The sequence below is a fragment of the Branchiostoma lanceolatum genome, chromosome 2 (assembly GCF_035083965.1).
Source record: "Branchiostoma lanceolatum isolate klBraLanc5 chromosome 2, klBraLanc5.hap2, whole genome shotgun sequence".
In the NCBI taxonomy this organism is placed as follows: Eukaryota; Metazoa; Chordata; class Leptocardii; order Amphioxiformes; family Branchiostomatidae; genus Branchiostoma; species Branchiostoma lanceolatum.
Window position 1 is genome coordinate 21,771,090 of NC_089723.1, and position 27,103 is coordinate 21,798,192.

Genomic DNA, 27,103 nt, shown 5'->3' on the forward strand with positions numbered 1-27,103 from the left:
ATCGTCGTCTGTTACACGCAAAAGTGCCATCTGTTACTCGTAAAACGTAAAAGTCTTCCGATCCGAAGACACACGATGATGTTGTGCGTTGAGTGAAAAGCTAAGCCCGGGTTTCGCTGTTCAACATTGGCAGACTGTTTACAATACACGCACGGGTTGTGGACAAAGCCTGGCAGAACACGGCTTGCCTGAAATATTTCAGATGTTTGTCAAAGCTGAAGGCTAAATGCTTTTTATCCACTATTATGTTGACGCATGATAAAGGAAGTGTTAGATTATTTGATATTTCCAATTTGTTTGCTTCTGAAGTACAGCCTTAAATCCATATTTTGACGTATTCAACAACAAAGGCAAAACAAAGATACAATAATATCCCCTACTGCAACCGGTTTTGGCACCCCTTTTTTGAACGTTCGAAGGAAAAACGAAACTACAAATACTGCAGTAGAAAGACCTCATGTCCGTCAGGTACAGGTACACGTACAGGTTTTCCTAACCCCCTTTTTTCCTTTCTTGAAGCATAGATAGCTACAGCGATCGGTCGGTTATCAGCGAAATGCGTCACTTCTTACTTAAATTCTTCTCAAAATACCCTACAGTTTTTTTTCCTAACCCCCCTTTTCTCTATTTCATTGAACTAACGACAGCAATCGGTCGGTTATCAGGGAAGTGCGTCACCTCTTGCATCAGAGCCCAGGTCGAATTTCGCGCTACGGGACCGTCACCGACGAAGCTGTCACAGCGGGATAATCCTAACGATGACGCCCGGAACCGTCTGGCGTGGTTTATGGAGACCCTATACAACACCAGAACTGCTGATGGAGAGGCAGCGGTCACTGCCACGTACTCTCTCTAACTTCTGTCACGCGATACGTTTAACCCACTGACGCCTGACCCTACACGCTTTAGAGTCTAACCGGTCTAACGATAGCGTGATTTTTTTATATTTTATGTCAACTTTAATCATGTCGGACGCCTGTCTTAAATCGTCCGCAACAGGTGTTAGCTCAACGACTTAAGATATCAAGTTGATATCGTAGGCGAATGTCGTAGACGTCTTGTATCAAGCCACCCACCCGCGGTATCTAGGCGTCGCCAAATAGTTGGGAAAGGATAGCACTCCGCCCCTAGAAGGTCAGCTAGTGCCGTGCCCAATGTTTAATTTAAGCTCGCCGTGTTATATCTTAGCGGTGCAATAGCCTAGGGCCACGTACTATTTGCCAACGCTGTAAACATCTGAATAACTGGGGACGCATTCCGGTATCTCCGGCTGACGGCCGCTGGTAGCGGTACAGAGAGGTGTCGGGGAGCCGGCTGGAGCTGGTCACAAGGGGGAACAATCATGTAAATCGCTCGCCTGGAAAGGACTGATCGCTAGGCAGGCCGCGAGACCAATCGAGATCGGAGAAGCAAATAAGTGGCGAGAGATTCTCCTCAGCCTTGTGCATGTGCGGCATTTGTGTAGAGTTGGAGGTGGGAGGACTTTAAGCGAGACGTTTGGGAGCAACCTGTGCCGTTTCTGTCGCGACTTGAGCCTGCTGTAGAAGCACACGGATGGCGGACTCGGACGCAACTCGGGCGGCAGACCGTCTGAGGAAGGAAGAGTTCCAGCAACTCGAACAGGCTTTCAAGAAGTTCGACAAGGATGGCAGCGGCTCCATCGACTTTAAGGAGCTGGGATTCCTTCTGCGATCCCTCGGGCAGAACCCCACCAAGCCCGAGCTTCACAACATCAGGAACCTGGCGGATGCCGACGGCAGCGGCTGCATCGACCTGCAGGAGTTCGTGGGGCTGATGTCGCACAGCGCGAGGGAACAGGCCATCGAGGCGCGGGAAACGCTCCGCCACGCTCTGAAGCTGTTCGACAAGGACGGGTCCGGGTACGTCAGCGCGACCGAGCTGCGCTACGTCATGACAAACCTCGGAGATAGGATGAGCGAGGAAGAGGTGGAAGAGCTGCTCTCCTTCGGGCACATCGACTCCTCCAACCTCATGAACTACGAGGAGTTTCTCATCTCGCTGATTCCGTTACCGCCAGAGCCCGAAGAAGACCCCAGCAAGAAAGGCAAGAGATGATGGTCGCATAGGATGGAAATAGTGTATGAAATTCAAGGTTTGGACTGTGAGTTGATCACTGTTGTATATTTCTAAAACGTTGTGATGTACGTATGATTCTTGATGAGTATTGATTGAAGACAAGGCGGTGCAAAACGTCATGTACGCCGAACTGAAACTGACACCGACAACAACCATGATGAGCCAGTATGTTTTAGGCCTGTACAAATTGAATTCGATGTTTGGCATAACGGCTTGCAGACCTCTGCTGTTTGCATTACGCCTACAACATCAGGACTTTGGTATTTTAACCTGAAGTCACGAATTGATGATTACGAGAAGAAAACACAACTGATATGATGATAAAGATGCCCAATGCTGTTGGCTGTAAGTTTAACATTTTGTATAAGATTCGAGGTATACAATAATTTGAACAGATTCAATCGCTAGGAACGTCTGTGTAGCTTATATAATCTATGATAAAAAGGCTGCTTATCGAAGTGCCACATCTGTCAGCTATTTCAACACTTCTCTTGAGAAAACCTTTAACGCAAACCAACTGTATAATTCAGACGACAGAGTAATTTGTTTAGTATCAAGAAACAATTAGAACGCACAGATAAACCAAATATGATTTGTTCGATGGATGCATGGCTTACTGTCATGCAGGAAATGTCTGCTTGGTCACTGACAACTTCGAGTATTTGTTTGAAATTCGAGCGTAATACACATTTGAGAGAGAGCTTCACTATTAAGGAATTGGTTGAAATTCTATATATATTCTATGTATGTATACAGCGCAAGGGACACTGGAGTCTCCATAATGTCACGATCATCAAGTTACAATCGCAGTGATGAACGCTATCCTGATAACGTTCTGCCAAGATGGTGTGAAGATAAGTACGACTAAACATCAAACATTCGCAAAGCAGCTGCCGCGTCACTGCTGATGTGAGGAACGCCATTGCCGCCTGCCGTTAACCGGATTCTGATGGACGTGTAAACCGACTCGGCACGTTCAGCTACAGAAACTGTAGCAAGTGGAGACATGTTAGTCCTGTCAGCGGTGTCACCTTGGACCACTAAACGGACAGTTGTGTCTCGGCTTCGCCCGATATGGACATCGCAGGGTAACCGGAACCCACAGCCGTCGTTACCTGATCTTGTTGTGTAGATCTCAGTGACCTTAAGGTCTAGACATGCAGCGATATATTGAACTTGATGTTGTGAAAGATGTACATAAAGAATCAAAGTTAATTGTAAACTTGATTTGTGCCCGCGGGCTAATTACAAGAGAACAACAATTTCTGATAGTCTAGAATCATAATGTGAGTGAATATACATTTGAGACAAAAAAAGATCGAACTACGATGCTAGTCTATGATAAGTTTATAAGTCAACATTACTGATGCGGCGTTTGTTAAATCGGAACACGAGCCTTTGATATCTTGTGAAGTAGATTGTTCCATTTTCAAGTGAAGACATCGATATTGACAACGCTGAAGCACCAGAATGGTTTTAATCTGAAAACTACTTGAAATGTATTATTGGAGTCCTTGATATCAGCAAATATTGTGAATATTGCGAAGATGTCACGATAGAATGGTTTGATAAGTACCGTTTGTTATTATGTACCGAGTGACACATTTTGAAAGTATCCGGTTGTTGCTGCCATGCAGGTTGCTACAGAACACAGAAGTCTTGCAGCACAGAGTGTACAAATTCTCACGGAACCAGATAAAAACAGAATCGGTGTTTGTCTTTGTTCAATATGATTCTTACTGAGAAAAAGCTATGCAACTGGCAGTATGCTTGTGGTCTTCATATAGTGATAGCCCGGCTTACACAGCATTACTATGATGGTACTTATAACATCGCTTGTTGCCTTTTGGGAGACATCGATGTATGTACGCAAAAGTACATCTCAACGACTGATCCAAAAGAATCTGCTTGATGCCTTATAAATATTCACTGATATATCTATCCGATCTTCCAACTCATAATGAGATATTCCAGGCTTTGAAATATATACTATATCTAAACAGTGATTGCTGTCGCTTTGTTTGGAACCTCCGAAACATGATATCTTTAGTAGCAATCGCAAGAGAATCCAGTAGATGATGAAAATAAAATGAAATAGACAGCAGTTCAAGGATCGTTTGCTTACGAGATGTCGAGTGACCATACATATGGAATAAACATTGATGGTGCATGTAATTTGAATAAAGGGTAGGTATGTATAAGAAATCCAGCATCTGCCGCCATTTTGGGAGGTATTTTTCAGAAACGACCATCAATACCGTTACTCCACGGTACACAACGTTAGCTGGCCTCTGGATGTTTAGAATACAGTCACGTCTGTCCTCCGCTGATGACCGTACAGATATAGAAAATAAGGGCTCAGTGAGGAATGTAACACTATCCTGTCAGCACCGGGCATTGCAGATTCCTCACAGGGTCAAGTCTTCGCAAAGTGCTCTGAATAAAACCATTCAGCGATGGGACGTCCGTACCTGACCGATGCATACACCGTAGTAGCCTGTCTATGGGGGGATAGCAGGAATTCTTGGTGTGTGGAGGGTGGCGCGGAGCCAATTACGCAAATATGTGGTCTCCATAGCTTATACAGCGGGACACAAGCCCGTCGAAATGGACTTAGTTGTCGTACCCACTTGGGTTAAGGCACGCACAGACGCTGAGCTGATGCATGATATATCAACAAAGTAAGAAATGTAATCTACATAGATGCAGTGAAGACTTGTATAGGGGAGACTTGCAGATTGCACCTGCGCCTAGACCCCGCGATGAGAGACGTAAAAAAACAGTTTAAAGTTTAAACCATTGAAAATCCTTTTTTGGTGGGATTTTTAGGTGAAATCTGGGCAATATAGGAGTGACTGTGGTGGGATTCTGTATTTACTAAATTAGTTGAAATAAATGGTCTTTCTCTACCTTGTGGGTTTTGGCACCCCCTGATATAGTGGGATGGTCTTCAACTGGGTGTCTGAAGCCTGTAGGACCTATCCAAGGGCTCTGATTAGGGGGGCTGTCTGGAGAACAGCCGTATAGAATTTGTCAGGTATAAATCTGATGACAGTTGACATAACTGGTTTGTATTTGAAGGTAAGTTTTTGTAGTCAGTTGTTTTGATTCCTGAGATAATTACACTTTCTTTATCTTCACTTCCCCATAGGGCTACATGCATTAATGGCATTTATTGTAACACTTTAGTCTCCCCTATAGTGGATTGTACGCACCGATCTGTTATTTGATCGTGCCAACAGTAGGCCCAGTCAGCAGGAACCACCGCTAGAATTTCATGGCGATGGAAGGGGAAAGTCGTAAAGTATACGAGATAGATGTTACACGCTGACAGTCGCTGACCCTTCAGCTCATCATGTTTAACTGCCCTACTTTCGTGTTGAGCGTTGTCCTATTTATGACAAGTCGTACTTCAGGCACGTATGCCAGTTAAACAAGACGGAAAGCGTTTATGTCTACAATACAATAGATTCTTAAATTTTGTTCTTTCACATCTTATTATTTGAATTTGGAATTGACTTTTGCATTCTACGACATAAGTATCCGTTTTCTGATTTTTTATTTGCATTATATGGCATATATCTACAGTTGAAAACTTTTTTTGGGGGGGGGATGTTACAATGTCTACCAGCTGAGGGTTAGCGTGTCTATGCGGACGACTGGGAGCGCAATCAAGGCGATCGTCTGGAGGTCCATTGACGTCACGCGGCAGATCTTATCAGCTGAAGAAAGTATCCTGGAAGTGCTATTTTGGGACAAGTAAGTGCCGAGGGAGAGACGCTAAGAAAAGCTTGTTAATACTAGTACCAACAATCCCAATCTCTGGCTTTGTTTTTTGTTGTAGTCTTGGGTTGGCTGTGTCTTTAAGACACCCGAAACGTCTTAATCTTTGAAGAAAGTTGACTGGTAAGTTCAGTGACGTCGACGGTTGTAGTTTTCTAATTATAGTGTATCTATTTTGATTGTTTTATGTATCTGTATTGTATGCTTTTTCATCGCTCTCGACATGTTAAACACTTTGTTATATGGTTACTTGTTCAAAGATTTGTTACTATCTCATAAAGTCTTTGACGTGAGTAACTTTATTTTCTTAATAATGTACCTTTGATTATTTGTATGATGTATATGTTTTTATATGTACTCTTTTGTTGCTAATGACACGTTTGATATTCTATTATATTGTTACACTATTTCGATAAAGAAGAATTGACGTGAATAGATGAATTAAAACGAAAGTTTGGTAACGTCTCAGACAAGCAACCATCCCTGATATCGGAACACATCGCCGTCTTTCATATTAAACACATCACGACTTATCACCAGGAAGAAATACACCTGTTTTGAAATGTTTGCTGTCTCTTTTTAATATCTTCCATCCCTTTGAATCTTTTAGCCTAAGATGATGTTATGTCTAGTATCGATAGGCGTTCAAACAGTTTGCTTTGGAATACCCAGCTGCACCGCTAGGAGGCACTGTGAGACCACCGTCTGTCAAATATACATTTCTTTTATTGCTGTCTTGTTAGGTCATCTACGCCAGCGTTTGGTCTGACATATTCTATTAGCCTGATATACGTATACATTATCGCATTCTGTATTGTACAATGCGTGATCAATAAGCTCTTAGCCTTATTAAGAAATAAGGCGCACAACTCAAATTTCGGGGCTTGTATAGTACAGTTCACTGCAGCAGCAGAAAACAGTGTACTACTACTATCGTATGAAATTTGTATCAATGTTGACCAAAATACAAATCATTATGATTATCACTTTTAAGGAAACACCCCGTAACGTTAGGTGAGAGAGAAGGAAAAAACATGGACAACTGAGATGCGACCTGATTCGCGTGGGCCAACTTGCCCAGTTCTTTCAAGTTTAAATACGAAGGGAATCCTCATCAAACTTTTTAACCATATGCATGTCTTTGAAGATTTCATGCCGATTCATGGCATGAGGAACAAACAAACAAACAAACAAACAAGCAAACAAACAAACAAACAAACAGATCACCCTTGGTTTTCTCGCCACTTACCTACTGATGTTCAAAAGAACGTCGACTAGAGATTAATGATCACCATGATTTGAAATTGCTAGATGCTGATAAAAGTCTTCTTACCATATAACTATGCCCCGAAATTTGAGTTATGCATCTCATTTCTGGATGAGACTCAGAACGTATTGAACATGTGTACCACACTGTCTACACTCAGTCATCATGAGCACAATGTCTGACATGCCCCTTATCATAAACAGCCTTTTGCACCCCCTGTCAACTGAGTCTCGCTGCCTGTCATGTTGATCACTTGCGGAAGCAGCGTAAGAGCGCCTCCTGGCGTTTTACGACAGAAATGCCTGGCATCTTTAACAAGATGTCGTAGCGTTTATACGTACCCGGTTGTCTCGATAGGATGTGTGAAGAGTACGTTATATAAGAGAATCACCAAGGGTTGCATGTATGTGGTGTAATAGATCGCACCACGCGTGTAGTTTGTACGTACACAGCCACAGCTTATACATTGTTATATCCCGCTATGCTAGGGTCACATTTCCTGACCGGGGCCCGGCCGGGCTGTTTGCGGGAACGTGTGTTGTCTTGTATATCGTACCTTTCGTTCCAGCAAACTGTTCGGCCGGGCGATGGTTTAGAAATGCCACCCTAGTATTACTACGCAATCCCAAAAAATCTGGCAGCTTCCTTGTGTTCTTTTCGTTTGTTATACGAGGATTTATGTCGGTGATTTACAACTAGATTTGGTAAAAATAGCACCATTTGAGTAAAATAGATCATATTCCTTGACGACTGAATGTAAAATGTACGTAAGTAATTAAGATATTCAACAAATTTTCATACAACTACATGTATGTAACTTCTGGCCGTGTAAGGAGAGTCCAATGACCTGACAAGCTGATGAAGCTATTCACATAGCTATATATTATTAATAGACAATTAATACTATTAATAGACAATTTAGGATCTCCACCTTTTCCTAGTGTATATATATAGTTCATATAAAACGACTTAACATCTAGATTACTTCTTTCTTGTGCAATGAACCTCAAACAGATCCCATAAGACTGCATCGTAAAAACAACATGTAACTTTCAAAATGTATGCAGCAAATCAGAATCAAATATATGTATTCATACCTCATGCAGTACTAATCTTTAATTTTTCTATTTGTATCGAATTCTCCTGTATGACCATTCATATTTTTCTGTGAAATTGCTGGTTTTGTTTTTGTTTCTACTTTATACCATGGCCAAGACAGAAAATCTCCCTCGTGCCCACCGGACGAGGAAATTTCCTTCGTTAACCCTACAGATCTAAGACAATAGGAATCTTAAAAAAATTCTTAGTGTCTGTAAATTTTGTTTTCATTTTCTAACAAGCTTTATTTCCAACATTTTCTCTTTTTAATATTTCAGACTTTAAGACGAAAAAAGGGGAATGAATTGAATTTCCCCCCTTAGGATTTGGATTGTGTTCTTAGATTTTACATCACATTTTCAGCAAAATTTCTCCTCTATAAAGATTTGAGATATAGACCAAAATTCTGAATTATGATATACTTACAAATCATACATAGATACGACGGTCTGCCGAATCAGATAAAAACAAGTGAAAGGTGAAGCGCATGCGCAGTTGTCTTTCAATCAAACCAGAGTCTCCTTGCTCTTGTTCAAACTGCTCTTGCTCCTACTCTTCTTTCTCTTGGCGTTGGCGTCGATGTTTTTGTTGAAGTTCCTCTAAATGCAGAGCTTTCTGACGACGTCCTGGTAGCTGAACTGTCCATCGCTGTCTATGTCGATGTGCCTGAGGAGGTCGTCCACGTCCGAGTCGCTGAGCTTGTGCCCGAGGTGCGTCAGGTTGTACCGCAGCTCGGACTCGTGCACATACCCCAGCCCGTCCTTGTCAAACACGCGGAACGCCTCCCGCAGGATCTCCGAACTGTACAGGGTCTACAGAATATGACATGGAAAAAACAAACAATACTGACATCCAGAGAGTCTTGCTATCTTGAAATATGCATTGCTCCGTAGTTTTTGGTGTGTTGTAGTCATATGTATGTACGTGTTGTGTTTTTATGAATCAAGGAAGAATAGAATAGATTTTCAAGTCAAAGCTAATGGATTTCTGATAAAACATCAAATATCAAAAAGCAGCAGAAAACTGAAAGAGATATCGAAATATGCAGAATGATGGTCCGTTGCGGATACAGTTGTCAAGATTGACATCTCCTGATTGCAAGGACATTTTCCTTATTGCTATCATATATAATGGTCGGAGACAAAAATCTGTACTAGTGGTTCTTTCTTCTCACTCTCCAGATACGAAGACATCGTAGGTGTCGTCGATGTCGTTTTAAACCCAATACATTGCCACCTTCGTCGAAGAAGAACGTTCAAGCACTACAAAGGGGTTAAGGTTGGTATTTTTGTTTACGCCGTCACAAGACTTCTCATCACATCAAGTCTGATTCAGTGTTGCCACTGAATTAATATGGATAACTCTGGATAAGCCTTCGCAATGACTGCAGATGAGCTGATAATGAGTTGTGCGTCACCATGGCTCTTTGAGAAGCAGGCGTTGCCATCATATCAAGATATGATTGTTTAACTTAAGAGCAAAGAATTTGGCAAACAACGTCAGGAGTAAAGTGTTATTCAAACAAGAAGCTTCCGTTGGCACTGCCTGTTATCACGGACGTCAGGAAAGCACAAGTGTAGCATTGACCGTGTAAGGGCCCGTTCACGCGGACTGCGCCCGAAAATGGAAAGCTATGGTGGCCAAAATCTCATAGCAATCATTCGCCCTATAGCCGGCGTAGTCAGTCTGGTAGAGACTGAAACAAAGGTACGACGGTCACAGCATTGTAGGTTATATGTCTTGTGCTATTCTTCTGTTCTGAAAAAAAAGGTTAATATCATCTTGGTTAATGGTAAATGAGAACATCTTTCAAATCCTAGTGGCATGGTGATTTGGGTAGTAGCCTTATTCATGATTGTTCAGTATTGTTAACTTGAGTAAAAAATTAGCATCCGATTAACAGCTTGAAGGATGACGCTTCGAAACGTAATGTTGTTGTTAAGAATATGGTGATTGGGGTCACGTGATTGGAACATTAGCATTGTCCACCATATTATGGTTGGTTAAAACCCAGACGTTTTCAGATATTTTGAATATCATCATCATCTTCATAGTTTTAATTTGCATAATGTAGTCACAATCTGAGTACATGGGTAAGAGATGCCACGTGCAATACATATACTTTACGCATGCAAATTTATAGGTAAGATTCTTCCAAGTTCAACCAATCAGCATGGCGGCTGTAACGTACGTCACGTGCGAACACCAAATAAGGACATGCCAAACAGGAAGTGAAGGTTGTCTCCATACCTCGATCGGGTCACTTACGTCCGTGGCGCCCGGCAGTTTCGTGGTCATCAGGATGACGAACTCTTCGAAGTCGATCGTTCCCGAGCCGTCCTCGTCGACTGAGGCAAGCATCTCTACCACCTGTAGGACGTGTTTGTTGAAAGAAACATTTTGTTTTTGTGACAACAACTCTTTTACACAATGAAAAGTCTAAACAGTATACTCCAACTCAAGGACATTTTTACTTTTGGTTATTACGCACGTGTGACGTCAGCACTGGGTCAAGGTTCGTTGGAAGTCGGTGTCGCCCCCAAGTCCCTCTTTTACGCTTTACATTGTGCCCATGTAGCAGTTCATAATTGCTTTGTTCTTCTTGCAACATGATACGTACGTACCAGTTGTCAGAGTGGGGAACTGCTTCGCACGTATCTGCCGTCTTAGAATTAGGGAATAGCATACAGTCTATGGCGCGCTGGGCCGATTCACATCCAGGAAAAAAGCGTCGTACGCTTTTGTTTTACGTCCAGTGTGAATCCGGTCTAAGCAGGGATCTATTGCTATGGACGTTTGGACCATTTGAAATGAAAGATTAGAAAGCATTCGTGCGTTCAAAAGGCCATATCAAGACTTGATGTACCGCGGCTTTAAAATGAAAATCCGTCATAATTCACAAGACGCACGCAGGTCTGCTCAGCATAGAAGGATGGAAGGTTTTCGCCACCAGCTTATGATGATACGAAAGTAATAAAATATGTACATGTACCTTTGATTTGGTCTGTATTCACAACGGATTGCATAACATCCATTTTAAAAACTATTTTTTGGGACTACATTTTGATGAACTCCTCTGGGTTAAAAAGTCTTTGATATAAGTTATCAACTACAAAGCCGAAACTCTAAAAGGGTCTAAATCATAATGTACATTAAAGAGGGACAACGGTATGTCTTATTACGAGACTAGCCAACCAGCAGTCTCCCTTGCTAATTGTGTTATCTCAACCAGAGGCAGATCAGGTCAGTACAGGGTATCGGTGATAACATAGTAAGTAAAGGGGACCATTAGTTCCAGATGATGGCTGTTAGATCCCCAACGATAACTTCTGAATGGCGCACAGCGATACCTCACTTTGATAGCCAGTATTGCTTATATTTTTGAATATCTACATATCAACCGATAACTTGCTAATTCGTTAAATATAGTTATAAGGGAACGTGGTCAAGATATCTTAGCGTTGTTAGTTATTGAAGCCAAAACGTGGAGTTTTGATCATTCCGATTTCACTCGTAATTTTCTAATCACCTTTACAGATCTGTAAACTAACATTTGGATGTGTTCAATCATCACCCATAACTTACACTCGCTTCTAGACAGTTCGTGAACGCTATCTTTTCTCTTCCTGTCTCACTCCCTTTATATTCATCCCCTGAGACAAAATAGGAAAAGGAGGCTTAAAGAAATAAGATTTAAATCCCACTTTAAGTCTTAATACTTTCCTATATGATTAAGCTGGTGTTTGGGTGGGTTCTATGCATATAGCCCGTGTTGCTCACCCACACACGCGACTAGCGGCGGTACTAATGGTTTCTGCACTATTAATGGATAAGTAGGGCTTAGTATAAGCCTGTGATAATGGGCTGTCTGGGGAGAATGGCGGGATTTAGTCAGTGTATAACTGCTATATTTACACAGCGTTTTGAACGATGCGTAAAGTCCAACTATATTTACCTTCGCTGAGAATTCGAAGGTTATGTTTTCGGGTGCGTGTGTCGGTGGGTCTGTCTGTATCTGAACATGATAACTAGAGATTACCTAGATGGATTGTCTTGATACTCAGTGTGTGCGTGTAGGCCTTGGTGAGACATCGAAATTATTAAGTTTTGAGCCCCTAGTCGCTCGCATTATGGTATTGCAGCGGATCCTCCGGTTTTGATATCGTGTTCTGGATATAGTATGGTCGTTATGTTTGAGTGGTAGATAGCTAGGTTTTCTGCGACAATAAGCATGATTTGAATGTCAAACTTTCCAACATTAAAAAGCTCTTTCTTGTATTTTCAGGGTCTAACAGGATGAGAATAACAATCTAATGAACACATCTCTATATGTCGTAAGCGTTTAGAATTTGTTATTTACTAGCCAACTCTTGTAACTTTGGCGGCCTTCATTCAATACGTCTATCGTGTTTCTGCAAAGGGGGATTGCTTTGAAAATGAGTAGCCAGTCAGCATGATAAAGAAGAAAAGATCTATAGTATATTGGTGGTTCAAGCTATGAAGAAGACGTATAAATGATCACATCAAGTTAACAAGGAGGGAGGGGGCGTAATGTATTTTACAAAAGTGGCACTCATAAATCAAAACGATAAAGTAGAATGAGGTCAGCTAGCTGTTTTACCTTTCTTATTTTGGAAAAGTTTTGACCATAAATGAACGAAAGCATGCCTCGGAGGTTTGTTATCAAAACATCTGTCTTGCAGTGTTTTTCCTTCCCTTTTCTAGACCAGCGGCTCGTGCTTGTGTGGTGACTAATTACTGACTGTTTGCCTGCTGTCATGAGTACAAACCTCGAGCATTTGCCCAGAAGTAACCGGGCTCTGAAAATAGCGGTGCAAGCAAGCATGCAAGCACCCAAACTGTTCAGCCATTTCCTGACTCATGTGTGACACATATTAATTAAAACCATGTTAGCCCGGGCTTCGAGGCTAGAGTCATGGCTGTATACAATACAAACGCAAGTCTACATATATATATAACATCTGCTAACATTATTCCACCACGGTACATAATTCCACCACCATGAAAAGATACGTCCAAACAGATCTCCAACCCAACGTTCCCTAGTACAATGTACTCCTGTATAATATCCATACTGTGCGTACCTGGGGGGTGCTGCACCACAGATCTCCCAAACCCACAGTTTTTCAAAGTGGTGGATTTATGTAACCCGGCGGATTAATGTTAATCGAGATTAGCAAACTAGAGAACGAGTGACACTCAGGCACACGGAACTATTAAGGACAGTAATTACAAAAACAAAACCGAAGCTATTTCAACCAAACATGCGGGAATACTTGTATTTCTAAGAACAACGCGAGCACTTAAGAAAAGATGAAGAAATTTACCTCCATCGAAGACGGGTTGAGTCCGAGGCACCTCATCACGTTGAGCAGCTCTCTGCGGTCTATGAAGCCGTTTCCGTCCTTGTCGAATTCCTGGAAAGCCATCTGTAACTCTGTCAGTTCTTCCCTGGTCAGGGCGCTCTCCGCGTTATGTTCCGCCATCCTGTGAGCTGGAATGGTAAGGTGTACGGACTGTACAGTAGTGGTCCGTCTTTTTCTCTGCAAAACGACACGTCAGAGTTCAGCCTGTAGGCTGGGTCGCCAGCTATGCCAGGCACGTCCACTCACAGTCAGAAGTAAGCCAGTCTGAGAGACGATTACGTACTTAAAACGCTTTCGCACACAAAGCCTCTTGGTGGCCGCGCTCTCACTATGTCTTTCTCCGAAGTGTGAGGATTTGCTGGCGGTTGCCACGCTACTGGCATGCATCTGTAACGTTCATGCCGAATCAAGCTTCTCCTTGGGTCGATAATTACGTGCAAAAGACGCTCTATGAGAATGCGATAACTCCTCCAAGGCTCCAAGCAGCTGATAAAAATAATCACCGCCTCCTCAGGTCATTCACCTCACGGCGGTGAGTGAGTGATTAACCTCACACGGATCCAGACGTGCGTGGTGATTTATGCAAGTCAACGGCCTTCTATCACAATTAGGCAGGAAGTCTCAACGTGCCGAGTGGAGGACTGACCCCCGCCTAGCAGTACTAAGGCCACGTTAATGTTGATTTGATTGTATGGATGACATCCTCTGGGACCCCAAAACTGATGCGAGCGCGCGAAAAAAAGGTATTGGCAGAAACAAAATTGCCTTCATTATGATATCTACGTGGTCAGGAAGGATGAATAAAACGTAGCACACATAGTATACCCATAGATTCTTCTTTTTTGTTCTTACACATCTTCTTCTTCGACTTAGGCATTGACTTTGGCATGCTACGACATTAGTACCTTTTTTCAGAAATATTGTTTTTGCAATTTACATCACATATTTTCTCATTTTTCAGCTGCTTTGTATGATTTACAGTATGGCCGAAAACTTTGTTTTTTTTGTTGGAAACGGACGAAAATTGATACGCGCGCGGATGACATCCATATAATCCAATCAACATGGCCTAAGTAACAGCCACATGACCAAACAAGCATGTCTCACTATAGTGTTCCGTCACATTCCGTCGCACGATTGTTTTGTTGCAGGCATTGTAAAACTAGAATGCATAAGGAGACTGGTATTTTTCAACATCATATTGTATCTATACAGATATACATTGCAGACCTTACTTTAAGTATAACAATTAAGTAAAGTACAATGTTTACGACACATTCATACATCAACTGTTGAAAGCCTCAATCTGTTAACATGGTGTAAAATGCAGGAATTCTGCAAGAAAGTATGCAAGACGACGTTGATTCTGTTGTGAATTTTCGTGCACCTACATTTCGTTTCCCTCGCCAGCGGTCGACCAAAAAAGGCTAGGGTCGGAAGGTTTGTGCTAAGGTCGGTCGGGTAGCCGGAAACAGGACATTTTTTCCTAGGCCCGAGTTAGCCTCCTTTGCAGGCCTTGTGGGCGGTGCTGACGTTTTTTTTTTGGGGGGGGGGGAGCGCTGATTCGCGATTTTCAACATATCAACATAAGGAGCGGCGATATGATTTCCCAAGCAAAAGAACCTGGCCCCGATATGTTGAAAATCGCGAATCAGCCCCCCCCCCCCCCCCAAATAAACGTCAGCACCGCCCAGAAGACTTGCAAACGAGGCTAGCCCGAGTTGTGTACAAGGCCGGCCTGTAGATGTATGATGCAATCCCCGTAAGACGTGGCCTGTAGAAGGGCATGTCGCAGCACCAGAGAAGTCAGGGAGCTGTGGTAAAACTTCGCACATTCCTCACCGCGACAGGTGGATTATTTCGCGGCCACACTTCCAGCTGTTCAAGTCCCCTAGGCCTGTTTTATAGAAAATAAAGAAATCGTTGACCTCTGACTATATGCTATTTGCTGTAATGTTTCAAATGTTTCCAACTGGAATTCATGATAGAGCAAAAAAAAAAGAAAAAGAAAACGACTCCAGACTAGCGACACACGTTTGTTTTCTACAGTCATATTTGTAGAAAATAAGAAAGCGTTGTTCTCCGACTATATGCTATATACCGCAATGTTTCAAATCATTCTAACTGAAAATACATAGTAGAGCAAAAAAAAAAAGAGAAACTAAACAAAACAACGCCACACTAGATACTTTTGCATAAAGTTAGAAAGCGCTGTCCCTCGAATGCAACTGCATGTAACGTCCTGGTACGAATGTATCAATTATTAGATATTTCCAACTGAAAATACTTACTATAGCAGAGCCACAAAGTAATAAAAACAACGTCAGGCAGAAGAAAAAATGGACGTCTACATCTTTCAGTAGATCAAGTTGTTTATCCGATCAACCGATAAATAAGAATACATATATGCCTCTTAAATTATCTTCATGATTATCATATCTATTTCGTTAATAAGGTATGGATTGCGGTAGCATTACGTGTCTTCTATTCTTATTGGAAACGGACAACTGATAACATTCTTTTGCTTTTCTAGCGCGCTCGATGTCGCTGATTTGTAGGCTCCTAGCAGAAAGTGCAGTTATGTGAATGCCGTTATAAATTACTCTAATTGTTAGTTCCAAGCCCTGTTGGGACAAGAGTGTAAAATTGCAGGTCTTTCCAAAGGCTTCTGCTCTTCGGATAAAGAGACATGAATAATTAATCTCCAAGCAGATCTATAGGTTGCATAAAGACCGTATCAAACTGGCAGAGGAAGTACGTTTCGCAAGCTCCTTCTTCCAGTTGGATACGGTCTTTGCAATCCATTGGGTCTGGTTGGAGACTAATGAATAATGACACTCTGTCGAAAAACATTTTGATGTATTGCATTCAGTCTTTATCGGATTGTGGGGAGAATGTAGAAATACTGATAACGCAAAAGCAGCCGTACAACAACAACTACAAAACGTGTCTCTACCTACGAGTACAAAGACCCGATTTCATCTAATTTCTCATTTTCTCGTTAGGCCACGGCAAGTAAATTGAATGGATGACATCCTATGTAGACTCCAAACTTGTAAGTGTGATACTACAGTGGCAGACTGGTATTACTTACCAAGTTGGAAACTACACTCCTATATACTCCCATTTCTCGTCATGTTGACCACCTCCGGAGGAAAAATCAGACGAAAATGAATGAGTGCGCTGATGTCAACCATGAAATTCACTTGCTGTGGCCTAATAAAGTAAGGTTGTTCAGTGGAGAATGTTTCGATCAATCGGTCATGACCGTGTAACATGGTTCCCGTGAACTCTCCCCCACATGCTGACTGTCCATATCTGCGCTCCCTTATCCCTAGCCATGTCATTATGACCGTGTATGGAATCCTCTGTTTGCCTTTCTCCCCACTCCGTGATCGCCACATGGAGGCGCCAATCCCCTTAACACTTAGACGGGATGACATCAAGTCACGATCAGACATTCGTCTTAATTCCCACGCACCGAACCCTGACACCCGTGGGCCTTCTGTAGATCCTGCACTGGCACTTCAGTACCGTGGATAAAAATAAAAGCTTATTTTCTTTACCATGATTTACCGACTTACACTTCCTCGACTGTAAGGATATTCCGTTGTACCCTATTTAGAAATGGGTATTCAATCGTCCAACGCTGCCCTGTGTATTAAAACAGGGTATTTGAAATACACTTTATTTCAAACTGTTCATTTCATGATAATGCACGAAATGAGTTGTCTATTCAGACCACTAAAATCTATCCGAATTTCCCTAAGCTTACAGACAAAGAAAAGACTATTCTTCTTTTAACTACCAAAAACCTACAAATTATAGAAAAGGTGGGACATTACGTCTTCCATTGCTTACAAAAGAGAAGTCAAACCCTTCACTAGTTATAGACAATTACATTTGTATAATTCAGATAAGCAGCTTTTATACCTATTTTGTACCCTGTTCTTTTATGTATTTTATTTGAATTTAGCCTTCGGGCATGAATTTGCAATAAGCTTATTATTATATTAAACCAATTTAAATGGCATTTTTACACAAAATTAACTCTAACATTCAGAAATGACCTGTCAATTGTGCTAGAACTCTAATCTTCAAGAAGAATTTGTTTTTCGTAGCGTTTGTCCGCGTATATATGCTTGTATGTTGGTATTATTTTGGTTAAGTGAAGACGTTTTGTACCACTTAATTACCATTTTTTACAACTTAATTACCATTTTTTTAATTTACCAATTTCAACCTATACATTCTTAGCCTTTTGTTCATATCATCGTAGAAACTTCAGAAATCTGAATCTTGCAAATACATCAAATCAGTATTTTTCTTTTCTCTATGTAAGCAGTGGCTGTCGAAGAGTTCATACCCCTTTAACTCTTCTAGCGAACGTTTTTCAACTATCTTGTCAATTATTACAGTTACGTCGATGAAGGTTAGACACATCCAGGTAACACGATACGCCAAATAACAGTTACTCACGCAACTGGATATATGATTTTGGACCGTTGACTGACCGTTTCCAAAATCATATCCATTTGCTTGAGTAACTGTTATTTGGCGTAAATCTTACAGTTATTTTAGCAAGGCCATTTCTGGTTAGAGCAGATAATTGCTGTCGTGGGAGGCCAAATACCGTCTAATACCAGGCCTCCAGAGAACGATTAGAGTCTTAAATGGCTGTCATCGGTAAAGGTTTTCTTTGATCCTCGCTCTCTCCTGCGGGAGTATTTGTTATTCTCCAAGCAGAAGTTTCGGTCGAGTGGGGTAGGAGTGTCCGAGATTTTAAGAGAGAGAAACGTTAAAAATCCCGGACACTCCTGCCCCACTCGACTGAAACCTCTGCTTGGATAATAAGTATCTGTGTCGCTGGTTCCCTTTTGTGATGACGTCTATCTTGTGTGTGATCAATAAGTTTTCGGCCTCACCCAGAAAAAAATCATGTGCTCAAATTTTGGGGAATAATTATACAGTATGAAGTCTTTTATTGATATCCACCAATTTTCAAACCATTGGCATTAATCGTGGTCATTTCTAGTACTCAGGCTCCAGTCGACGTCCTTTTGAAAATCAGTAGTTTAAGTGTTGAGAAAAACAAGGGTGAACTGTGAACAGAGCCGTATTGGTCATGTCCCTCATGATAGGAAATCTAGGAAGACGTTGTCAAAATATGTGATGAGTTTTCTCTTCGCATTTCAACAAGCAAAAGAAAGACCTGGGTGTCAGACTTTTAGCAGAGTAAGTTGACCCGCACACCTCAGGTCGCAGTTCAATTGTCCATTTTTTTCATTCTCTCTCATTGCTTGGTCTCGCCTGCAAAGTGACAATCACACTGGTTTGAATTTTGGTAGACATTGATGATTTATAACTATGCCCCGAAATTCTTGTGCACTCTGGGTGATGCCACGAACTTATAGACATGCACGTGCACACTATGACGTTTATGAAATTCTTCTAAACCTGTCACAGTCGATATGGATACTTAAAAAGACATGGAGATCTTCCGGACCCCACGGGAGATGGACATCAAATGCGCGGCTCTATCTCAAGTGCGCCAACAGTCATTGAAAACAAGCTACCCTACGTCATCTCTGACGTTGGTTTACGTCATGATCTCACAGCCACTGATAAAGATGTTTTCTCAAAGACTTAAGAGGTATTCAGAAACGCTTGATATGTCTTCTTATCTATCTATCTATCTATCTACTACTAATATGAGAGGATATTGACTCCACCCAAGTGTAGTTATGGAGAACGCCGGGTGTTTTTCTACTTGACTACATGGTGTAAGAAAAGCCTCTTTCTAATATATTTTTACAAAAAAAGTTCATTTTAGATAAGCCACAGATGATGTAAAAATGTATGAATAGTTCGTAGTTGTTAATATTACATGCTATTTGCTATACATTGTACCTGATGCAATTGTTGCGCAATAAACTTTGACATGAATTGTAAATGGAAAATCCACGCTGGTTGTTTATCAAATTGCCTGCATGTTGACCAACAAGAGTATTTCAGATATTCCAAAACAAATCCTAGAATCCCAACAGGGGGCGGTCAGCCTTGATTAAACATTGGTGTTAATTGTTGCTGTTCCCGGCTATATGCCATGTTAGGCCTATGTGATATCAAACTGTAATCAAATATAAGTGAGGGACGAAAAACAAACGGTACAGAAAGGCTTACACAATTATCATTAACACAATAAAACAATATTAATAATCCTCAGTGACCATCAGAAGAGTTCATAACGTGAAATACGAATCCTTTCCGTCCGTTGGCTTCTGTTTTCAGCAACATTGTTCCGTCAGTCAGTCTAAGGCCCTGTTAACTACGCAGGTAAAAGTCACATTCAAATTCAGGAACAGTACTGTTCAAAAGTAGTACTACTAGTCCAGCGTTCAAGAGTCAAATTTGGAGGCTCGCTTGACTGCAATGGTCGCGTGTCGTCGTTCGTCCTCCCGACCTCCCCAGTCTCTGACTCTGGTAGTCTTCAGAACACCATAGTTCAAAACGGCAAAATATCTGCCCGTGGAGTCTGCTAACAAGGCTCCACCATGCACGACATGTTGGGGGAGGTGAGCATTTCATCTGGCGACTGCCCTGCCAGATATGATCAGTAAGGTTGTCATCAGGGCCGAAGGAAACGTCATTAAGGAACGTTTGTGGGATCAGGATCGCCAGCTTTGGTCAGCCGAGGGCCCCGCTATCAGCCCTTATCGTGTCGGACTCATTAATGAGGTTCGGCGACCTTCGACTGGGGGTCGGGAGATATCGCGTCGCGTCAAAACTGCTTGCCGGCTGTCAGTTCATGGCACCTTCAACTTTATAGCAGATCTAGACAAATATGGAAAAGCAACATTTGTAAGCAAATACATAATGTTTACTTTCACATGTTCTAGCATAAAAAACTACTGTTCATCTTTTGTTTATTCTTCCTCAAACTCATTCATCATTAATGTGGTGACTAGCTCCTGTCTTGCCACTTGTTGCATTATGTAAAAGAACACCACAGGGTGTCTGTTGTACCTCTAGTTACCTTGGACTCTGCAGAGGACGTCATCCATAAAATGTACTAGCTAAACTCGTAGAATGCCAAAATCAATTCAAAGGGCACTGAGAAGATGTGAAGAAACGAAAATGAAAAATCTACAATTCGCTAGTGTGCTTGTTATTTGTTCAAACTTCCTGACTACTCAGATTTCATAATGAACGCAACTTTTCAAACTTTATTGTTATATGCAAGCTCGCATCAGTTTTGGGGTCCCCAGAGGATGTCATCCATATAATCAAATCATCATGGCCTTAGCTGTGTTTTGAATTTCCCGCCATGGTTTGGCGTTCCCACAATGCAGTGCGCAGTCCAACATGGCGGCCTCCGATGCCAAAGAAACGCTGGTCGGGGCGCTCTGTCGAGTTACGTCTGTCTCGTCCAAACTGGAGAACTTTTTGAGGTAAATGAAAAGTTTTCTTATTGATCAAAGATTTAAGATGATATCCTGAAGTGTACGTTATGTAAATTAGTCGTTGAGTACGACAACAACAACGTTAGTCGCAGCACGTGTGTACACGCATATGCTGTGGGAGGGGGGCAACTTTGTACGGAGACTTTACTAGTATTTGCAGCGAAAGTTTATCAGTGTCCTCAGAAAATACGATATGGATGAATTGGACCTATCTGAAGGTAAAGCAAAGCCCTACATAATCTTAACTAGTCCGTTAAAGTGGTAAGATTTACAAATTTATCATGGACAAAAGATGTAAGGTGGAAAACACGTGTAAATTTAAAGAGTTAAAATTTAACTCTTTAAATTTACACGTGTTTTCCACCTTATACCTAGAGAGATCACCGACAAGACCAAGCGAAACCCAGCACCTAGAGACCACCTCTAGCAAGATGATAGGACAACAACAACATAGATTTTATCTATATGTACCTACTTCGGCTTATGAAATTTGAAAATATTGTATTTCATATTTCTAAATCCACAGTGCTCAGCCAGACGTAGCAGCTACTTTCAAGTCCACCACCAAACAGCTGTATGACTTTGTGAAGCAAAGTGAAACCAAAACCAACCCCTTAAAGGGCCCCTTAGCCGAGCTCATTGTGTCCAACTTCGACGACGAACAAATATGGCAAGAAGTTGAACTTCAGAACGACCCCTTACTCAAGCGACTGGTGAAAGATGTTGCTAAGATCAAAAGAAGACCCCAAACCGTGTCCCTTCTACCTGAGCCAGAATCATCCTCTGAAGAAGAGGAAGAAGATGTGGACGGAGAAGAATTAAATGAGTTTGAAGACAAACTTAACGAGAGAACTTTTGAGGATGAAAACGATGAAGATGGATCAGAGGAAGGCTCTGATCTTGACTTTGACATTGATGCATTTGAAGCCAAAACTAAGCAGAAACGATCAGCCAGTCAAGCCAAACTCAGAAAAACAACAGCGACAAAGAAGAGGAAAACGGAAGTAGATGACAAGTTCTTCAGCCTGGCGGACATGGAGGAGTTCCTGGTCCAGGAGGATGAGAGGGAGGAGAGGAGGAGGGATGAGGAGGAGGGGAAGATGGGGAGGGAGGAGTCAGATGATGAGGATGATGAAGAGTCTGTGGACATGTATGCAGATGATGATGATGGTTATGAAGAGGTAAGAAATACGTGTACTAGCCTAGTAGTAGTACTATTATTGCTGGAAATGTTGGTGTATTCAAAGATTTTGGGCACTTCATGAATCATAACTCACCCTCACAATCACACACACAAACATAATGACTAGTGCTGCATACCAGGGGTTTTTCTAGAAAAATTGAATAAGAGGGAGCACACACAGGCGAGGGAGCAAATTCTTAAATTTGTATTTATGGAAGAATCGATCGCTGAGTGACGGCTGTATGCTGGATATTAAGCTAAAATCTAAATTTGACAAGGGGGCGCTGGGCTGAAACAAGAGGGCGCAGCGCCTCACTTTCCTGATTTAGATGAACCCCTTCCTAAACTCATTTTCAGGTTCAGGTCCAGATTCAAGTCCAGAGGTTCAGGTTCAGGTCTGGACTTATAAGTCCAGCTAGTCTAATGATAATTCTCTATTACATTGTCTATCAAATGCTACCTTTCTAAAGTAGATCTCCATGTCTAAATTTGTAGGAGGAAGGGAGAGAAGCCAAGTACACTGACTTCTTTGATCCACCAAATGACGCTGAAGAACAAGGCCCAGGCTCCAAGTCAGGGAAACAGTCTTCAGGCCGTAAGAGTGTGAGATTTGAGGATAACATGGGGGATGAAGATGCTCAGGAGGAGGAGGAAGCTGAGGAGGAAGGAGGGTAAGTTAATAAAGATGGTGGTTAGGTAAATACAGTGTGATTTTGCTGATCCATGTAATAATTGCAAGCTAATTTTCTTTAACCTTCTCCCTGCTGCCCAATTCTATAACTAACAGGGAATTGGATGCCAAACAGCTAGTTCAATGTGCTAAAGGTTAAGAACAGTTTGGCATAGAATAGATACCAACAGCATGTAAGACAAAAAGGAAAAGCTACTGATAGTTATATGACTATGTCCTAGATATTAAGTTAAATGATCTTTGAGTTTTTTTTGCTTAAGATAAAACTTGAGGCTTTGGAAAAAATTCTGTAGTACTATGTGTCCGAAATATCAGATCATGAGAGAAAAAGAACATTTTGCTACTAGTACTGCCTCGAAGTAACTATTCTTTCTCCAAGTTCTATCGCATCCGTAGTTCAAATTTGTTTCTGTTCTTGTGGGGCGACTATGACTTTAAAGACCAGAAAAAGTTGTCTAGTTTACTTTTTAAGAAGGCTGTTAAGATGCATTACTAGTACATCCACAGTGATCTGTTGGCAGACAGTGACAGATATTTCTCTGTTCTTGTAGTGACTTTGACTTTGAAGACGTACCGGAAGAAGAAGTTCAGTTTAAGAAGGCCGTCAAGATGCAGTCCTCGGGCCCCAGGGATCTCTTGGTAGACAGTGAGAGTGAAGGAGAAGATGCTCAGGAAATCCTGGGTGGGAAGGCTACAAAGGCCAGGTCCAACTTTGAGAGGAGACAGGAAAAGGTGGGATGTTTTACTACATTTTGATCTTTCTGTTGTAGATCAAACAGATCTTAGGTTATTCCCTAAGAAGCTGCTGAATTACCATGTACTCCTGTTGAACTGCTATATCATTTCTGTGTCATATGTTAATTAAGATAGTGTAATGCTTGGTTTTTTTCTACCAGGTATCTTATTGCCCCTAACCAGGCTATTGGGTAGCAGGGTGTCAAGGCGTCTTCTGGATGCCCTACACGAAATTTGACGCCTTCCTTTTGCAGGGGATACCCAGAGAACACCCTGTTTCCCTGTTAATTACATACACATGTACGTGTACATGTGTTCCCCACAAACACACTGTCACTGTTGTTTTCTCCTAATACAAGACAGCTAGAAAGCATGTAAATTGATTGACATGCAAAACTTCAACTTAAAGGTAACTGTAAATCCATGGAGCCAATTGTGTTTACACCCCCCACACCCAATTTTTGAACACCCGTCTATAAATCCTAGCTAAAAGCCTAGTAAGGGGGTGAAGTCTGCTATCTCTGATTGCTGCTTTAACAAGTTGTTTTCCCCCACAGCTGAAGCAGACCATCTCCCAGCTGGAAGACTCCAACCTGGCGGAGAAGCCGTGGCAGCTGACCGGAGAGGTCAAAGGTGGGTCGCGCCCGGAGAACAGTCTGCTGGAGGAGGTGCTGTCGTTCGACCAGAACACGGCGCAGACTCCCGTCATCACGGAGGAGACAACCATGCAGCTGGAGGACATCATCAAGCAGAGGATAAAGGACCAGGCAGGTTCATTTTGACTCTCTATTGAAGCAACATTCATGGCATCAAAATGAGAGTAATACAAAGCCTACACTTGAAGTCAATTTAGTATTATACAAAGATGCATTTACATGTATGATAACACTGTTGTAACTCAAGCAAAGATGTAGTAAGTTTTAGTGAAAGTTATGTTCATCCTCAGTTGTTAGCAAAGTATGAAATTTAAGGTACATGTACATATATACAGATGAATATAAGCTCAAGATCAGCTGATTTTTTTGTTGTATGCGATGTGCTGTCTTTGATAAAATGATGAAACCAGAAACACCTTTCCCTCCCCTGCAGGCCTGGGATGATGTAGAGAGGAAGGTGAAGCCTGTAGAAGAGCCGTTTGAGTACAAGAAGAGAGTCGTGCTGGACCAGGAGAAGAGCAAGGCCAGTCTGGCACAGGTGTACGAGAAGGAGTACCTCAAACAGGCACAGGTAGGAAGGAAGAGTTTCCTCACTCTTTAGCCTAAGATAGAAAAGTGTTGTGTTTCCGGTTGCGGTACAGAAAAAATGTCTTGTTTCAGGACTACAAAACTTTACCTGCTATTTTCTTCAGTTACAAACAAGCTTCCATCAGTTTTTTAAAACTGTAAACGGCTGCATGAACATGTACGTATAGCGGTAATAAATTCCCTTTTAGCCAGCTCAACTGATGATCTAAGCTTAAAAGCTTTAGATCATCAGTTGAGCTGGCTAAAAGGGAATTTATTACTGCTATAAACACATGTTCATCCAGCCGTTTACTTTTTGGGTAGTTGCTCTTTTAGGGTACCCACTTGGAGTAACACATGAATGAGGCTTGTTTTTTTCTCTCTACAGGATGAAAAGAAGGAAGAGGAGAATCCTCAGCACCAGGAGATCAAGACTATGATGGACAGTCTGTTTGTTAAACTGGACGCCCTGTCCAACTTCCACTTTACACCCAAACCTGTGAGTTTCCCTTGGTTTGCCAATCTCTCTATACTTTTCTTACTTCAACCTTCTTATGATAAGATCACATCAACTGTAGTTTGCATGGTTCTCTTCACTTGTATTTAAACCTGGAAAGGTTGAAGTTATGGCAGTAACCTGTTGTGTTGAGCACCTGTTGTCATGGTTTTGCATTTGTTTAAAGTGTTCTGCTAACACAACACGTGGAAGTCCCCTCTGTTATGTAACATGGATGATTAAGGCACCCACTCTTATTGACAGTACTATTTCATTGTTTATTGTTGTTTACATTTGATGTTCCTTGCCTGTTATTCATAACAATTGTTCCATTGTTCCCAATAGTTTTTGTTGTTGATGTTTGTTGTTCCTTGCCTGTTGTTATTTACACCTATTGTTCCTTTGCTCCCAGCCTGCCCCTGAGGTTAAGATCATCTCTAACCTGCCCTCCATCACCCATGAGGAAGTGGCCCCCACCAGTGTCAGCGATGCTGCTCTGCTGGCTCCTGAAGAAGTCAAGGTTAGATATTTCAGTTCAGGCTATTAGCTAGCAGGGCATCAGGGCGTCTTTTGGATGCCCTACAATAAGAAAACATAGAAATTAGACACTGCTGGTATTGTTTTTTCTTCATACCAGACACTGAGACAGCATGAAAATTGATTGATTGAAAAGCTTAATGTTTATTCCATCATCAATTCCTTCATCAATGATGATACCAGCACAAAACTAATACCATTATCATTACTAGTACATAAACTACACTGCAAGCTATACGTTACTTGCATACTTGAATTCTGTCTGTAGTGACCACCTGTCTACATAGACCAGATTTTATCTGTCCTCTGATTGGCAGGATTGACTGTACTTCACAAAGGCAGAAATGTTTTCATGTTTGCACTTGTGCTAAAATCCAGGAGAAAAACAAATCAGCGGGCCAGGAGAAGGGATCCCTGGAGAAGACGACAACGGACCGTAAACGTGAGCGGAGACAGAAGAGGGTGAGGAAGAGGAGGAGAAACCAGGAGAAGGAGAAGAAACACAAGCTGGTGGAGAAACTCAACCCGGGGCTGGGCAACAAGTACGCCAAGCAACGGGCCATGGAGGAGCTGGAGATGCAGAGCAAACGGGGAGGGAAGACCAAGATTATCAAGGTACGGTCAAGTATACAGGGGTGGAAAATGTTTAACCTTTAACATAAAGTATACAGAGTGTGTGACAACAGTCATGTTGGTTGGTTGAACCTGTTAGAGTCAGACCTATAAATCTGTATGTCATCATTAATGACATCATCATCATGGGTTACCTCCATATGACACCATCAGGGGCAGAGTAGGGGGGAGTTGAGGTACCGGGCTAGGGCAGACAGCACACTATGTGTCTGTTCTAATGTTTACTGTTTGGAATTTGAGGTGGTGGCTCCCCGGATGCACCCCTGGGCTGGTTTAAGTAGACTGTCAGTTTGTATACTAATATGGTTGTACACAAGCTTGTAGAAATTGGTGAGGCTAATGTTCCTCCACCTTTCACATGTTTTGATATGTTTGGACATGATTGTAACATCCAACATGACAATATTTATATTATAGTGACGTGACTGAAAACTCTTTTATTCTGAAATATCTTCAACACTTCTCTAACTTGCTTTTCATACCTTCATTGTATGTCTTTGTTTGGACTTG

General features: G+C 41.9%; 3 protein-coding genes across 5 annotated transcripts in view; 2 read left to right on the forward strand and 1 right to left on the reverse strand.

The window, feature by feature from the left end:
- Nucleotides 1-1,162: 1,162 nt before the first annotated feature.
- LOC136427916 (calmodulin-like) lies at nt 1,163-3,812 on the forward strand. Of its 2 annotated transcripts, none has more exons than XM_066417147.1 (2): nt 1,163-2,113; nt 2,854-3,812. In XM_066417147.1, exon 1 carries the CDS (start codon nt 1,555-1,557, stop codon nt 2,074-2,076), a length of 522 nt encoding a protein of 173 aa, XP_066273244.1. In that variant the 5' UTR covers nt 1,163-1,554; the 3' UTR covers nt 2,077-2,113; nt 2,854-3,812. The 2 variants fall into 2 exon arrangements, with proteins under 2 accessions (XP_066273244.1, XP_066273243.1); XM_066417146.1 differs by having other exon boundaries at nt 1,168-2,122.
- A 2,863-nt stretch (nt 3,813-6,675) lies between these two features.
- LOC136427917 (uncharacterized) lies at nt 6,676-14,256 on the reverse strand. 2 transcript variants are annotated; one of them, XM_066417149.1, is made up of 3 exons: nt 13,594-14,256; nt 10,514-10,615; nt 6,676-9,057 (listed from the first exon to the last, which is right to left on the reverse strand). In XM_066417149.1, exons 1-3 carry the CDS (start codon nt 13,750-13,752, stop codon nt 8,845-8,847), a joined length of 474 nt encoding a protein of 157 aa, XP_066273246.1. In that variant the 5' UTR covers nt 13,753-14,256; the 3' UTR covers nt 6,676-8,844. The 2 variants fall into 2 exon arrangements, with proteins under 2 accessions (XP_066273246.1, XP_066273245.1); XM_066417148.1 differs by having other exon boundaries at nt 10,496-10,615; nt 13,594-14,252.
- Nucleotides 14,257-20,948: 6,692 nt separating this feature from the next.
- The window catches only part of LOC136427919 (U3 small nucleolar ribonucleoprotein protein MPP10-like), a 6,779-nt gene continuing 624 nt past the window's right edge, over nt 20,949-27,103 (forward strand). The window contains exons 1-9 of the mRNA XM_066417150.1: nt 20,949-21,083; nt 21,622-22,276; nt 22,774-22,949; nt 23,521-23,701; nt 24,262-24,471; nt 24,794-24,931; nt 25,316-25,426; nt 25,836-25,943; nt 26,339-26,575. Of these exons, the coding sequence (XP_066273247.1) occupies nt 20,998-21,083; nt 21,622-22,276; nt 22,774-22,949; nt 23,521-23,701; nt 24,262-24,471; nt 24,794-24,931; nt 25,316-25,426; nt 25,836-25,943; nt 26,339-26,575 (1,902 nt within the window). The 5' untranslated portion in view covers nt 20,949-20,997. The remainder of the gene's footprint in view (nt 21,084-21,621; nt 22,277-22,773; nt 22,950-23,520; nt 23,702-24,261; nt 24,472-24,793; nt 24,932-25,315; nt 25,427-25,835; nt 25,944-26,338; nt 26,576-27,103) is intronic.

Bases quoted from the DNA above. Each gene is read 5' to 3' on its own strand.
- LOC136427916 (XM_066417147.1), top strand. From the start codon at position 1,555: ATGGCGGACTCGGACGCAACTCGGGCGGCAGACCGTCTGAGGAAGGAA.
- LOC136427917 (XM_066417148.1), bottom strand. From the start codon at position 13,752: ATGGCGGAACATAACGCGGAGAGCGCCCTGACCAGGGAAGAACTGACA. The intron at 10,616-13,593 runs GTAAATTTCTTC...CACGTCCTACAG, and splicing joins TCAACCCGTCTTCGATGGAG to GTGGTAGAGATGCTTGCCTC. The intron at 9,058-10,495 runs GTATGGAGACAA...CATATTCTGTAG, and splicing joins ACGTAAGTGACCCGATCGAG to ACCCTGTACAGTTCGGAGAT.